At 41.2% G+C, this 16,712-nt stretch overlaps 1 protein-coding gene across 6 annotated transcripts in view; it reads right to left on the reverse strand.

Annotated features, from left to right (window-relative positions):
• Positions 1-16,712, reverse strand: part of TRPM7 (transient receptor potential cation channel subfamily M member 7) — a 130,368-nt gene that overhangs the window by 103,604 nt on the left and 10,052 nt on the right. For all 6 annotated transcript variants that reach the window (XM_032174094.2, XM_032174093.2, XM_058427145.1 and 3 more), the window contains exon 2: positions 2,164-2,243. In XM_032174094.2, coding sequence (XP_032029985.1) covers positions 2,164-2,243 — 80 coding nt within the window. The remainder of the gene's footprint in view (positions 1-2,163; positions 2,244-16,712) is intronic.

A 16,712-nucleotide genomic window follows, 5' to 3' on the forward strand; every position in this document is an offset into this window, starting at 1 on the left:
AAGGTTTTATCCACAAAGATCTTCATTGTGGCCTAATTAAATTTTAAATGGCTAAAAACTGAAAACAATTAAATTGACTAATAGTAGAATAGGTATATAAATTGTGGTATACACAGTAACAGAATATTAACTACCATTCTTTTTTTTTTTTTTTTTTTTTGAGATGGAGTTTCGCTCTTGTTATCCAGGCTGGAGTGCAGCAGTGTGGATCTCAGCTCACTACAACCTCTGCCTTCCGGTGTCAAGCAATTCTGCTGCCTTAGCCTCCCAAGTAGCTGGGATGACAGGTGCCCACTATCACGCTTGGCTAATTTTTGTATTTTTAGTAGAGACCGTGTTTCACCATGTTGGCCAGGCTGGTCTCAAACTCCTGACCTCATGATCCGCCCACCTCGGCCTCCCAAAGTGCTGGGATTACAGGTGTCAGCCACTGCATCAGGCCTATTAACCACCATTGTTATAAAATATCTGTAGTATGAAAAGCAGGTACAACATTTTGCATATAGACTGAATGTAACAATACTTTAAAACAAAAGCAATACACTGAGAAAAAGTTAAAAATAAAGCCACCAAATGTTATTAATAATGACAGTCTTAATGTATTGAAACTCTAAGTATTGATCCAACTTTCTGTTTCTCAAAAGTTTTTAAAATGTATCACGCACATTACACTTTCAATGGAAATGTGAGAGATCCGTACAAAGTTAAGAATTTTTTTAAATGTTAAAGAGAAATTTTTGGAAATGCTATTCAACAAATATTTACTACGTATCCACTATAAACAAGAATAGTGACATATTCTATAATACAAAGAGGTATCAGTTAATAAAAACTGTCTATTTAGCTATGTTTTTCTAAGAGCTATATATCTAACAGAAATGAAAGTTGCAGAGAAGGTAAATGGGTAGAGAACATAGAGTGACAGGAGACGGAAAAGGAAGGAAGATTCAAAAATCTTGCAAATACTTTTGTCAATTAATTTTCATTTTTTCTAAGTGCCCATGAAGAAAAGTGCTCTATAGGTTAGGAAATAACTGTATCTTAGATTTCCTTGTTTAAGTTTTTTTCTATCTTTAGGCCTCAGAAAAAAGAAAAATTTGCTGGGTGCAGTGGCTCACACCTGTAATCCCAGCACTTTGAGAGGCCAAGGCAGGTGGATGACCTCAGGTCGGGAGTTCAAGACCAGCCTGGCCAACATAGTAAAACCCTGTCTCTACTAAAAATACAAAAACTAGGGCTGGGCGTGGTGGCTCACACCTGTAATCCCAGCACTTTGGGAGGCCGAGGCAGGCAGATCACCAGGTCAGGAGATTGAACCATTCTGGCTAACATGGTGAAACTCCATCTCTACTAAAAATACAAGAAATTAGCCAGGTGTGGTGGCACATGCCTGCAGTCCCAGCTACTCGGGAGGCTGAGGCAAGAGAATGGACTGAACCCAGGAGGCGGAGCTTGCAGTGGGAATGAGCCACTGCACTCCAGCCTGGACAACAGAGCAAGACTCTGTTTCAAAAACAAAAACAAACAAACAAAAAAAGTAAAAAGAATAATTTTGGCAAAAATGTTTAAGTAAACATTTCAGGAGCTCAACTTTTTCTTCAGTTACTACGTTAATATCCTTTAATTTTTTTCTATTATCAACGTCATTTTAGAGACCAAAGACACAGACACCTATAGACTCTGATAATAGATTTTCCAGTAAATAATGATCTGTATCTATATATTGGCAAACAAAAAGAATAACTATTAGGTTCATATTGCTTTCTTCGACATGAACCACAGTGTTGGATACTCAGCAGATGCCCAGTAGATACACAAATTTAAGTTCCCAATATCAGTGAATCCGTTAAAAAAAAAAAAGAGAGAGAGTCTTAACTGCCTTACCTTTGTAAAACACTACACTATAATCTGAGGGAGTTTAGAGATCGAGGAACACTTCAAGGAAGAGACTGTATGCTGTAAATGGCATTAAGAACTCCAAAATACTGATTTCAATGCTGTTTCCTCCTCCCAATCCCTCCCAAATTAAATAATTAAAAGTAACTATAAAAAGTAACAGTAACTACAAATAATTTATTTAGTTTTTGTTTCCAATAAATAAATAACAATATAATTTACACTAAAATTTCTAGAAGACCCCAGAAGTAACAAAGGTATGCTTACCTGTGAGGGTCCTTGGAACTTGGTATAATATACACACATTCCCTCTTGGTCAAAGTGCTTTCTATCCAGGATTTCTGGGACTAAAACAAAATGTTTTAAAGAATTGTTTATAAGTTAACCCACTAAATAAGAAGAAAACAACTTCATGATAAACAGTTTTTTTTTTTTTTTTTTTTGAGACAGAGTTTTGCTCTTGTTGCCCAGACCGCAGTACAATGGTGTGATCTTGGCTCACCACAACCTCCACCTCCCAGGTTCAAGTGATTCTCCTGCCTCAGCCTCCTGGGTAGCTGGGATTACAGGCATGCGCCACTATGACCAGATAATTTTGTAGTTTTTTAGCAGAGATGGGGTTTCTCCATGTTGGTCAGGCTAGTCTTGAACTCCCGACCTCAGGTGATCTGCCTGCCTCGGCCTCCCAAAGGGCTGGGATTACAGGCGTGAGCCACTGTGCCTGGCCCATAAACACTTCTATACTACATAATTTTTTATTTACTTTTCACTACATAGTATAGTCTGAGGATGGCACCCCAAAACGTCAGAATAATTCCATTTAAATCCCAAGTGACCGAGGTTATTAAATCAACAGTACTGTGTAGATACTATTGCTTCAAATAGTCAAACAGGAGGGAAGCCAAGTTTGAGATTCCCACTATGAATCAAAAACCTTAAAAGGGGCTGGTATTATTCTGGGATATGAGCCATTTAAAAGACAACTAGCTGGGCACAGTAGCTCACACCTGTAATCTCAACATTTTGGGAGCCAAGGTGAGAGGATCCTTTTAGACAGAATTCAAGGCTACCCTGGAAAACATGGTGAAATGCCATCTCTACCAAAAGCTAAAAAATTAGCCAGGTGTGGTGACATGCTCCTGTAGTCTCAGCTACTTGGAAGTCTGAGGCAGGAGGATCACCTAAGCCGAGGAGGCTGAGGATGCAGTAAGCCATGATCAGGCCACTGCACTCCAGCCTGAGTGAGAGACTGAGAGACACCGTCTCAAAAAACAAAACAAAAAAAACTGAAAAAAAGACAATTGGAATTGACAGATTTGGCCGGGTGCGGTGGCGCACACCTATAATCCCAACACTTTGGGAGGCTGAGGTGGGCGGATCACAAGTCAGGAGACCGAGACCATCCTGGCCAACATGGTAAAACCCCGTCTCTACTGAAAATACAAAAATTAGCTGGGTGTGGTGGCGTGTGCCTGTAATCCCAGCTACTCTGGAGGCCAAGGCAGGAGAATCGCTTGAACCAGGGAGTGAACCAGGGAGCCCGAGGTTGCAGTGAGCCGAGATCGCGCCACTGCACTCCAGCCTGGCAACAGAGCAGGACTCCGTCTCAAAAAAAAAAAAAAAAGTGATAGATTTATAAAAAAATAAAACCCAGCTACATTCCATTTCTAATATAAACACCTAAAGCATAAGGGCATGGAATGGCTAATGATACAGGAATAAAAAGACATAAAACAAATTCTAATTAGAAGAAAGATCGTGTCAGAAAAATGGGTGCAACACATCAATAGCGATAGAATTGGTTATTATAAACGTTAATTCTGCCAGATTGCTATGACAATCTTAAATATGATTAACCAAATAAAACAGTTTCAAAATACATAAAGGGAAAATATTAATAGCATTAGACAAATCTAGGCTCACAGAAGATTAACACATTTCCCTCAATATTAAAAATCAATCAAACAAAAGCTAACAGTAGAAGCCAGGCATGGTGGCTCACGCCTGTAATCCCAGCACTTTGGGAGGCAGGAAGATGGCTTGAGTCTGTGAGTTCAAGATCAGCTGGGTAACACAGTGAGACTCCATCTCTACAAAAAAATTAAAAAGTCAGCCGGGTGTGGTGGTGCACACCTATAGTCCCAGCTACTGAGGGGGCTGAGGTGAGAGGATCACTTGAGCCTGGGAGGTCAAGGCGGTAGTAAGCCAAGATGACACCACTGCAATCCAGCCTCATTGACAGAGCAAGACCCTGTCTTAAAAATAAATAAATAAATAATCAGCAGAAATATTTAGAAGATTTTAACAACATGTTAACAAGCTTCATTTAATAAATATATGCATGTTTCTGTATATTAGAAACAGAAGATCCATTCATTCTTCTCAAGCATACATGGGGCATTTATAAAAATTAATCATGGGCCAGGCACAGTGGCTCGTACCTGCAGTACCAGTACTTAGGGAGGCCTCATGGATCACCTGAGGCCAGGAGTTCGAGACCAGCCTAACCAACATGGTGAAACCCGTCTCTACTAAAAGTACAAAATTAGTCATGTGTGGTGGCACACATCTGTAATCCCAACTACTCAGGTGACTAAGGCAGAACTGCTTGAACCTGGGAGGCAGAGATTGCAGTGAGCCAAGATCACGCCACTGCACTCCAGCCTGGGTAAAAACAGTAAAGCTCTGCTTAAAAAAAAAAAAAAATTGATCATGTACTTAACCATAAAATAAGATTCAACAAATTTCAGACACTGAGTATCTGGCAGATTATACTCACTGATCACAATGCAATTAACGTAATGTAAATAAAATTTTCAAACCACCAACATTCAACACTTTATATAACTTGAGGATCCAAGAAAAATTCATAATTAAAAATTTTAAATTCTTAGAAGTAAATAATAGTGAAAATTCTGTGCATTTGAAAACCTGTACAATGCAGTCTAAATGGTGCACGTATAGGAAAATGTATAGGCTTAAGTGATTACATTTGAAAATGAAGGCTGGGCCAGGCACGGTGGATCATGCCTGTAATCCCAGCACTTTGGGAAGCCAAGGTGGGCAGATCACTTGATGTCAGGAGCTTGAGGATCAGCCTGACCAGCATGGTGAAACCCGTCTCTACTAAAACACAAAAATTAGCAGAGTGTTGTGGCGGGCACCTGTAATCCCAGCTACTCGAGAGACTGAGGCAGGAGAATCGCTTGAACGTGGAAGGCAGAGCTTGCAGTGAGCCCAGATCGTGCTACTGCACTCCAGCCTGGGCAACAGAGCGAGACTCTCTCTCAAAAAATAATAATTTTTTAAAAAGGCTGAAAATTAATGAGCTAACTCTCGGACTTTAAAAATATATTGAAAGAATAAAGTCAAAGGAAAGAGATAAAATTAACGAAAAAAATCAGTAAAACAGCTTTTAATAAAACAGCAAGATAAGCAAAAGTTAAAAGTTGGTTCTTGGGTTAACAAAATTGCTAAACCTTTATCAAGACTGAACAAGAAGCCAGGCAGATCACTTGAGTCCAGGAGTTAGAGACCAGCCTGGGCAACATGGCAAAACCCCATCTCTACAAAAAATACAAAAAATTAGCCAGGCATGTGATGGCACGTGCCTGTAGACCCAGCTGCTTAGGAGGTTGAAGCCGGAGGATCATCTGAACCCAGGGAGCTCGAGGCTGCAGCGAGCTGTGATCATGCCACTGTACTCCAGCCTGGGTGACAGAATGAGAGAAGCAAGAAGGGAGAGAGAAGAAGGCAGAAGAAGGGAGAAAGAAAAAGAAGAGGAAGAGGAACAAGAGGAAGAAGAAAATGAAGAGGAAGAGGAAAAAGAAGAGGCCGGATGCAGTGGCTTATACCTGTAATCCCAGCACTTTGGGAGGCTGAGGCGGGCAGATCACCTGATGTTGGGAGTGAGACCAGCCTGACCAACATGGAGAAACCCCGTCTCTACTAAAAATACAAAATTAGCCAGGCATGGTGGCGCATGCCTGTCTGTAATCCCAGCTTCTTGGAAGGCTGAGGCAGGAGAATTGCTTGAACCTGGCAGGCAGAAGTTATGGTGAGCCGAGATCGTGCCATTGCACTCCAGCCTGGGCAACAAGAGCGAAACTGTCTCAAAAAAAAAAAAAAAAAAAAAAAAAGAGGCAGTGGAGGTGGCAGCACAAGTAATAGTAAGACTGAAAAGATACAAGGTAATTTAAAGATAAAATAGAAAATAACAGGCTGTTCTGCCTCTGGAGTAGCCATTCTTCTGTTTCTTTACTTTCCTAATAAACTTGCTTTTACTTTACTGTACGGATTCGCCTCAAATTCTGTCTTGCACAAGATCCAGGAACCCTTTCCTGGGGTCTGGATCAGGACCCCTTTCTGGTAACATCTTTCTGGCAAACCATAAAGGGATGATACTGAGGAGACCCCCAACCCAAAGGAAATAGACTGTAGCACCGACTGGCCGACTCTGGGGGTGTCTAATGGCAGTTACGGGGAAACACACAGCTCTCTGCATGTCTGGATCAGAGAAACATGCTCTTGGCCCCCTAGAAGCTGTGCCTGATTACTAGACCCTAGAAACTGAACGCTTTCCTTGCCCTGTTCCTCCAAGGGCTCTACCTTGAAGCCAGTAATCCAGTTAAGAAATTGGCAAATGAAAGACCTTACAACTGATGGATCTCTCGTCTATGTATTTGCATGTGTTGTGTGTGTGTGATATGAAAGAGCTTTGATTAATTGGTTTAAAAATAAGAGCTTTTGGCTGGGCACAGTGGTTCACGCCTGTAATCCCAGCACTTTGGGAGGCCAAGGTGGGCGGATCACTTGAGGCCAGGAGTTTTGAGACCAGCCTGGCCAACATGGTGAAACCCTACCTCTACTAAAAATACAAAAAATTAGCTGGGAGTGGTGCCTTGCACCTGTAATCCCAGCTGCTAGGGAAGCTGAGGCAGGAGAATCGCTTGAGCCCAGGAGGCGGAGGTAACAGTGAGCCAAGATTGTGCCACTGCACTCCCGGCCTGGGCAACGGAAGGAGACTCCGTCCCTCTCCAAAAAAAAATATTTAAATAAGAGTAACAAAATAAAATTGGATCAATTTGTCTATAAGGTTTTATTAAGAACTGAGTTTCACATATCAATAATGCACTAATCCAACAGTGAAATTTGGCTTATTGACATAAAAATCATACAGGAAGCATTGCCAAATATGAACTGGTGTTTGGCTTTCTTTGGGTTGCATTTGTATAAATATGTTATTGGTATGTGTTCCAAAATTACGAAAAGCTCCTATAATTCTGATATGATTTAATGTAACTTATCAGCAATAATTATGATTAAGTTATTATGTGCCACAAAGGTAACCAAAATTCTTTGTCAATCGTGTCTTTGACTATGGCTGTCCTAAGACTTTTTGTCATCAACATACAACTGTTGTCATGTTTTGATCCTCTTCAAAAGGTGGTTTATAATCAGCTATAGGACTTTCACAAGTGCTCTTAAATGCAGGTTTCTGATAACTTTGGAGACTCTAACATTAGAATAAAGAAGAAAACATTCAGGACTGTCATGGAGGGCTGGAATGTTCATGTGTATCAAACAGAACAGGAGTTAACTTCATGGACTGAATTAACGTAAGACTCATCTTTTTTACTTTTTTGCTTAAAACGTGACTGATCCTTTACTTTGTTTTTCAGAGTCAAGGATTTGAGCTATTGACAGCTATTAACAATTGAGTAAAGTATACTCCTGTGGACAAAATTTGGAGCATATTTGTTTCTCTCTACCCCATTTCTCAATTTGGAGACTATTTATGAGTACTCTTAACTTATGGCAATAGATTTGTTTTTGTTTTTGTTTTTTGAGACAGAGTTTTGCTCTGTTGCCCAGGCTGGAGGGCAGTGGCACGATCTCAGCTCACTGCTAACTCCGCCTCCTGGGTCCAAGTAATTCTCCTGCCTCAGCCTCCCAATTAGCTGGGATTACAGGTGCCCACCACACCAAGCTACTTTTTGTATTTTTAGTAGAGACAGGGTTTCACTATGTTGGCCAGGCTGGTCTCAAACTCCTGACATCAAGTGATCCACCCGCCCCAGCCTCCCAAAGTGCTGGGATTACAGGCATGAGCCACCATGCCTGGCCTACAATAGATACTTGTATAAGTGCAGTAAGAATCGGTTTTCTCTTGTGACAGGACACAACTGGAGAAACTGGTTATTTTACCAAGGCTTTGACTGGAATGATGTGCTCTCCTTAAAGGAATCAAACTTGACTTGTGGAGTCAATTAAAAGCCGCTTGGGAAAACTGGCCTCACATCTTGTCTATGCAGTCCCTGTACAGGGCTTCTGACCTGTGGTAAGTAAAGAATGTCACTTTTTGACAAGCCCAGGGGCCCCAAGTTATCTTGGGACCTCAAGAAGAGAGAAATTTACCCAACACATAAAGGTATTTGAGGGTACAAACCCACAGCTGAGGTCAGGCGCAGTGGCTCACACCTGTAATCACAGCACATTGGGAGGTCGAGGTGGGTGGATCACCTGAGATCTGGAGTTCGAGACCAGCCTGGCCAACACCTCATTTCTACTAAAAATACAAAAAATTATCCAGGCGTGGTGGTGTGTGCCTGTAATTCCAACTACACAGGAAGCTGAGGCAGGAGAACCACTTGAACTCAGGAGATGGAGGCTGCAGTTAGCCGAGGTCATGCCAGTGCACTCCAGTCTGGCCAACAGAGTGAGACTCTGTCTCAAAAAGAAAAGGGAAAAAAAAAAATCCATGCTGGGCTCGGCTTTAAAAGTCTTACTGGAGATTCCTTATGGAACAGAGTTCCATCAAAGCCAATTTCAAAAGCCTATATAATTATTCTTGCTGCACTTTATACAAATAATCTGGCCAAGTAGAACAAAGCAAATCGGTCATACTATAATTTGTCTTTAGTAAAAATGGGACACTGGAGTGAGAAAAAATTGTGTTTCAAGGACTATGGTATACCTGTCAGTAGATTCTAGTCTCATCAGTTGTTTTTGAGTTTTTTTTCCTGCAATTTAGGCTGACCTTACTTTCTCCTATGAACCAGTGATCTCCGACTGAAGTGCAGGAAAAAAAAGAGGGATAGCTAATGTAAAAATCTGGATCACGGGGACTGTTGTGGGGTTGGGGGAGGGGGGAGGGACAGCATTAGGAGATATACCTAATGCTAAATGACGAGTTAATGGGTGCAGGAAATCAACATGGCACATGGATACATATGTAACAAGCCTGCACATTGTGCACATGTACCCTAAAACCTAAAGTATAATAAAAAAAAAAAAGAAAAAAAAATCTGGATCAATATTCTAATTCTGGGCACATAATGCAATCAGTGATCCCTTATCAGCGTGGTTCCAACAGTTGTCAGTTCATGGAAAGCCTTCTAATTCAGTTTACTTGGGACAGTTTTACTTATTTTGCTTTACTGTTATGGAATATATTGCTGTTGTACTCTTTGTATAGGAATGCAGGATAAGCTTACTGAATGTTTTATTAAACACTTATTAATCTTTCAGATATCATGTTTTGTCAGAACTCAGAGTTATGGATGGCCCTCAGCAAACTGATGTGTTCTGAATGAGCGCCTCTCTACCACGGACACAAGAGACCTTAATAGTTACGCAGGAATATCATCACCCCATTCAGCAAGAAGAGGTTACAAAACATGGATCTTCATCCCTCTACAACCCTTAGGATGAAGGATTCTCCTATAAAAGAAGGGGGGAAACGTCAGAGGTGTTTAAACCAGAGTGACTCCATCGTGAATAGGGGCTGAGTAAAATAAGGCTGAGACCCGCTGGGCTGCATTCCTAGTAGGTTAGGCATTCTAAGTCACAGGATGAGATGGGAGTTCAACATAAGATATAGGCCATAAAGACTTTGCTGATGCCGGGCGCGGTGGCTCACACCTGTAATCCCAGCACTTTGGGAGGCTGAGGCGGGCGGATCACGAGGTCAGAAGATCGAGACCATCCTGGCTAACACAGTGAAACCCCGTCTCTACTAAAAATACAAAAAATTAGCTGGGCGAGGTGGTGGGCGCCTGTAGTCCCAGCTACTCAGGAGGCTGCGGCAGGAGAATGGCATGAACCCCAGGAGCGGAGCCTGCAGTGAGCCAAGATCGTGCCACTGCACTCCAGCCTGGGCGACAGCGAGACTCCGTCTCAAAAAAAAAAAAGACTTTGCTGATAAAACAGGTTGCAGTAAAAAAGCTAGCCAAAACCCACCAAAACCAAGATGGCATCGGAGTAGACCTCTTCCTCACTGCTCATTATATGCTAATTATAATGTATCACCATACTAAAAGACACGCTAACCAGCATCATGACAGTTTACAGATGCCATGGCAACATCCAGAAGTTACCCTATATAGTCTAAAAAGAGGAGGAACCCCCAGTTCTGGGAACTGCCCACCCCTTTCCCAGAAAATTCATTAATAATCCACTCCTTGCTTAGCATATAATCAGGAAATAACCATAAAAGTGGGCAACCAGCAGCCCTCAGGACTGCTCAACCTATGGGGTAACCACTCTTCTGTTTATTTATTTTCCTAACAAACTTGCCTTCACTTTACTGTAAAAAAAAAAAAAAGGAAAAAAAAGCAAGAAAATAGTAAGAGGATACTATCAACAACTCTGTGCCAAAACATGTCAAAACATATTAAGTAGGCCAGGTGCAATAGCTCTTGCCTGTAATCTTAGCAGTTTGGGAGGCCAATGGGGGCAGTCTGCTGGAGCTCAGGAATTTGAGACCAGATAAAAGGGGGCTAATTATCATATGCATTGCCTCACATACTATTTTTTTGTGGTGAGACCACTTAAAATATACTTAGTATTTTTCAAAAAAATTTTTTTTTTTTTTTTGAGACGGAGTCTGGCTCTGTTGCCCAGGCTGGAGTGCAGTGGTGCAGTCTCGGCTCACTGCAAGCTCCGCCTCCGAGGTTCACGCCATTCTCCCGCATCAGCCTCTCCGAGTAGCTGGGACTACAGGCGCCCGCCCCCACGCCCGGCTAATTTTTTGTATTTTTAGTAGAGACGGGGTTTCACTGTGGTCTTGATCTCCTGACCTCGTGATCCGCCTGCCTCGGCCTCCCAAAGTGCTGGGATTACAAGCCTGAGCCACCACGCCCGGCCAATACATTGTTATTTACTATAGTCACCACGTTGCACAAAAGATTTCTTGAAATTATTCTTCCTAACTGAAATTTTGTATCCTTTGAACAACATTTCCCCAGTAATCCCCCCTCAAGTCCCTGATAACCACCATTCTACTCTCCACCCAGAAATTGAACTTTTATCAGTTCAATTTTTTAGATTCTACACAGAAGTGAGACCATGTGGTATATGTCTTTCTGTTCCTGGCTTATTTCACTTAACATCATCTCCTCCAGGCCCATTCAGGTCACGAAAAACAGAATTTCTTTCTTTAAGACTGAATGATATTCCTTTGTGCATACTGTCATGTGCCACATAACAACACTGAGGTCAATGATGGACCACATATTTAACAGTGGTCCCATAAGTTTATAATGGAGCTGAAAAATTCCTATTGCAGGCTGGGTGCAGTGGCTCACACCTGTAATCCCAGCACCTTGCCGTGGGAGGAGATGAGAGGACTGCTTGAGGCCAGGAGTTCAAGACCAACCTGGGCAGCATAATGAGATCCTGTCTCTACAAAAAAGTTTTTTTTAATTAGCCAGGCATGTTGGTGCCGGCCTATAGTCCCAGCTACCTGGGAGGCTGAGGTGGGAGGATCATTTAGCCCAGGAGTTTGAGGAAGGTTCATCTGCGCCCAGGAGTTTGAGGTTAAAGTAAGCTACGATCACACCTCTGGGTGAGAGAACTTGTCTCGAAAAAAAAAAAAAATTCCTATGGCCTACTAACATCGTAGCCATTATAAGTTCATAGCACCAGGACTACTTGGGTATTTGTTTTGATACTGGTGTAAACAAACCTGCACTGCCAGTTGCATAGAAGCATAGCATATACAATTGTGTACAGTACATACTTTGTAATGATAATAAATTACTATGTTACTGATTTATGTATTTACTAGACTACGCTTTTTATGGTTAGAGTGTACTCCTACCTATTTGTTTGTTTGGTAGGTTTTTGGTTTTTTTTTTTTTTTTGAGACGGAGTCTCGCTCTGTTGCCCAGGCTGGAGTGCAGTGGCGCAGTCTCGGCTCACTGCAAGCTCACCTCCCAGGTTCACGCCATTCTCCTGCCTCAGCCTCCTGAGCAGCTGGGACTACAGGCAACCACCACCACGCCCAGCTAATTTTTTGTATTTTTAGTAGAGACTGGGTTTCACCGTGTTAGCCAGGATGGTCTTGATCTCCTGACCTCGTGATCCGCCCACCTCGGCCTCCCAAAGTGCTAGGATTACAGGCGTGAGCCACCTCGCCCGACCACTCCTACCTATTTTTTTTTTAAGTTAACTGTAAAACAGCCTCAGGCAGATCCTTCAGGAAGTATTCCAGAAGGTATTGTTATCACATTATCACAGAAAATGACAACTCCATGCATGTTATTGTCCCTCAAAACCTTCCAGTGAGACAAGATGAGAGGTGGAAGACAATTCTACTGATGATCCTGACCCCGTGTATGCCTAGGCTAACCTGTATATTTGTGTCTTAGGTTTGAACAAAAAGTTTAAAAAGTAAAATAATAATTTTAAAATGCTGAAATAGAAAAACGTAGCCAGGTGCGGTGGCTCACGCCTGTAACCCCAGCACTTTGGGAGGCTGAGGCAGGCGGATCCTCTGAGGTCAGGAGTTCGAGACCAGTCTGACTAATGTGGTGAAACCCCGTCTCTACTAAAAATATAAAAATTAGCCAGGTGTGGTGGCAGATGCCTGTCATCCCAGCTACTCAAGAGGCTGAGGCAGGAGAATCGCTTGAACCAGGGAAGCAGAGGTTGCAGTGAGCCAAGATCGCGCCACTGCACTCTAGCCAAGGTGACAGAGTGAGACTCTGTCTCAAAAAAAAAAAAAGCTTACAGAATCAGGATATAAAGAAAATGTTTTTGTGTAGCTGTACGATGTGTTTTATACGAAGTGTTATTACAAAAGAGTCAAAAAGTTTTAAAATTTTTACAAGTCTGTTAAATTAAAAAGTTATAGTAAGCTAGGGTTAATTTATTAATGAATAAAAAAACTTTTTGTAAACTTAGTGTAGCCTAGGTGTACAGTGTTTATCAAGTCTACATAAGTGTAATGCCCTAGGCCTTCACATTCACTCACCACTCACTCACTGACTCGCCCAGAACAACTTCCAGGTCCACAAGCTCCATTCAAAGTAAATGCCCTATACACCTATACCATTTTTTATTTTTATTACTTTTTACTTTTTTATTTCCATAGGTTATTGGAAACAGGTAGTGTTTACTTACATAAGTAAGTTCTTTAGTGGTGATTTGTGAGATTATGGTGCACCCATTGCCTGACCGGTACACACTGCACCTTATTTGTAGTCTTTTATCCCTGACCCCCTTCCCACCGTCTCCCTGAGTCCCCAAAGTCCATTGTGTTATTCTTATGCCTTTGCGTCCTCATAGCTCAGCTCCCACTTACAAGTGGGAACATATGATGTTTGGTTTTCCATTCCTGAGTTACTTCACTTAGAATTAAGAGTCTCCAATCTCATCCAGGTCACTGTGAATGCCATTAAGTCATTCCTTTTTATGGCTGAGAAGTATTCCATCGTATATATATATACCACAGTTTCTTTATCCACTCGTTGACTTGATGGGCATTTGAGTTGGTTCCACGTTTTTGCAATTATGAATTATGCTGCTATAAACATGCGTATGCAAGTATCTTTTTCTTATAATGACTTATTTTCCTCTGGTAGATACCCAGTAGTGGGATTGCTGTATCAAATGGTATCCTAAGGAATCTCCACATTGTTTCCCATAGTGGTTGTACTAGTTTACATTCCTACCAGCAGTGTAGAAGTGTTCCCTGTTTACCACATCCACATAAACATCTATTATTATTATTATTTTTTTTTATTATGGCCATTCTTGCTGGAATAAGGTGGTATTGCATTGTGGTTTTCTGTTTTGTTTTTTGAGATGGAGTTTTACTCTGTCGCCCAGGCTGGAGGGCAATGGCACGATCTCGGCTCACTGCAACCTCTGCCTCCCAGGTTCAAGCGATTCTCCTGCCTCAGTCTCTCGAGTAGCTGGGATAACAGGCACCTGCCACTATGACCGGCTAATTTTTGTATTTTTAGTAGAGATGGGGTTTCACCATGTTGACTAGGCTGGTTTCAAACCGCTGACCTCAAGTGATCCACCCGCCTTAGCCTCCCAAAGTGCCGGGATTACAGGCGTGAGCCACCATGCCCAGAAGCCCAGCTAATTTTTGTATTTTTAGTAGAGACGGGGTTTCACCATGTTGGTCAGGCTTTTCTTGAACTCCTGATCTCAGGTGATCCACCCGCCTCAGCCTCCCAAAGTGCTGGGATTACAGGGGTGAGCCGAAGTGCCTGGTTTCTAATAAATTTTTGATGTCACAATGTACATGTTTTTGTACTATGTATCCCTTAACAAATTATTGTTGCTATTATTATTTTTAATGGTTTTTGTCTTTTAACCTTCATACTAAAAATACAAATGATTTGCATAACACCATTATGGTATTAGAGTATTCTAAATTAACTCTACTTACATTTACCAGTAAGTTTTATACTTTTCATATTCTTTTTGTTACTAATTAGCAACCTTGTCTTTCAGCTTGAAGAAATTCTGTTAGCATTTCTTGTAACACAGGTCTAGTCTCTGAGCTTTTGTCTGGGAAAATCTTCCTCTCTCCTTCATTTCTGAAGGAGAGCTATGCCAGGTACAGTATTCTTGGCTGATGGGTTTGTTTTTGTTTTTTTTTTTCTTCAACACTTCGAATATATCATCCCCTCTACTACATCCCATAGTTTTGGGTTTTTTCCAAGAGCTGGAAACCAGAGTTGTTTCTCATTGGCAAATCCACCCAAAACTTTAGCAAACAATTTGCTAAAAGTCACTTAAATTGTGTCACTCCCATACTCACAGATTTTTACTAAATTCTATGCCTACAGGGACACATAATGACATTAGCATGTTTCAAGAAAATCTCCTGGGCGGGCATGGTGGCTCATGCCTGTAAGCCCAACACTTTGCGAAGCCGAGGCAGGTGGATCACCTGAGGTCAGGAGTTTGAGACCAGCCTGGCCAACATGGTGAAACCCAGTCTCTACTAAAAATATAAAAATTAGCTGGGCATGGTGGTGGGCACCTGTAACCTCAGCTACTCAGAAGGCTGAGGCAGGAAAATCGATTGAACCCAGGACACAGAGATCGCAGTGAGCCAAGATCACGCCATTGCATTCCAGCCTAGGCGACAAGAGCAAAACTCCATTTCAAAAAAAAGAAAAAGAAAGAAAAGAAAATCTCCTACAGCTTTCCCTACCTCACTCACCAATTTTGTTTATTTCAAAAACTTACTACCTCTCATTCTGTTTATGTAACAGCCAAATGTAAATATATTCTTCCCACATATAGCATTCTCATCATTTACGGCCTTCACTTGTTACACAGGAATTGGCTTCACAAACCCAACATTCACATACCCCAGCTGAAAGTTGTAAATATCACCTAATGATAAAAAAAAGTTTTTATAGTTTTTGAAATTCTAAGTTTCTGCTCTGCCATCAATTACCCAATCAAATGTGCCCTGGTTATAAATACATATAAAAATTCCTAGTTTTATACACTTTGCTTTTTTCTTTTGCTAGGTTGCACTACCAAATTTTACCAAGAGGTGGCAAGCTACAAACACAAATCTGAAAATTCCTAAATTTGTATGTTCCAAGTAATGTAAAAAGTAACTATATCCACAGAATGCTAGTAAAGCAGGGTATCTTAAATATCAGTTGGTGATCTTCAGTGGTTAAATAGCACAGATTCTGGAATCAGACTGATCTGAGTTAGGATCCCAGCTCTGCTGTTTACTATGTGTGCAACCTTGTGCAAGTTTCAGAACCTCTTTTTGCTTCCTTACCTGTAAAATAGGATAACAACAGTACTTAACCTCACAATGTTACTCTGATGATTAAAAAAAATGATCCATGTAAGTTGTTTTAGCACAATGCATGGCACATAGTCAAATTTCAACTATGATGGTGATCACTTCAAAACTCCTTAAATTATAAATTCTTATACCAGTCTACCAGCAATAAGGGACACGTATTACAAATAAACCTAAGCACATCTTACTCTCTAAACAAATCACTACCAGCACATCCTTCCTGCCTAGATGCTGCTAGCAAAAATTTGGGGAAAAAATTAAAGATTCCTAAAAAATTCTGCTGTTAAGGTAACATGTGGAAATCAAAAAATTTTTAACAAATAAATATATTCTATGATTATATATGTTAAAATTAGAAAGAAAATTCTAGCTATGGAGAAGCAGGTCTTATTAGGCTAACCATCCCTCAGATAACCACCATAAATTCTGGACAAAAGATAAAAAAGACGCCAGGCACAGTGGCTCACACCTGTAATCCTAGCACTTTGGGAGGCCAAGATGGGAGGATTGCTTGAGGCCAGGGGTTTGAGACCAGCCTGGTCAACACAGCGAGACCTCACCTCTATCATTAAAAAAATTTTTTTAAATAAAAAGATTAAAAAAGACTTGAGGACACTGAAGAGCAACCAAAAGCAAGCAGAACTAGACGGAGTCTATACTTAGAATATAGGAACAGTATTGAGTGAGTTTCCCGATTTTTAAGGCTTTTTGCCTGAAAACGGTCCCCATCCTATGT

The sequence above is a fragment of the Hylobates moloch genome, unplaced genomic scaffold (assembly GCF_009828535.3).
Source record: "Hylobates moloch isolate HMO894 unplaced genomic scaffold, HMol_V3 SCAFFOLD_14, whole genome shotgun sequence".
Taxonomy (NCBI): Eukaryota; Metazoa; Chordata; class Mammalia; order Primates; family Hylobatidae; genus Hylobates; species Hylobates moloch.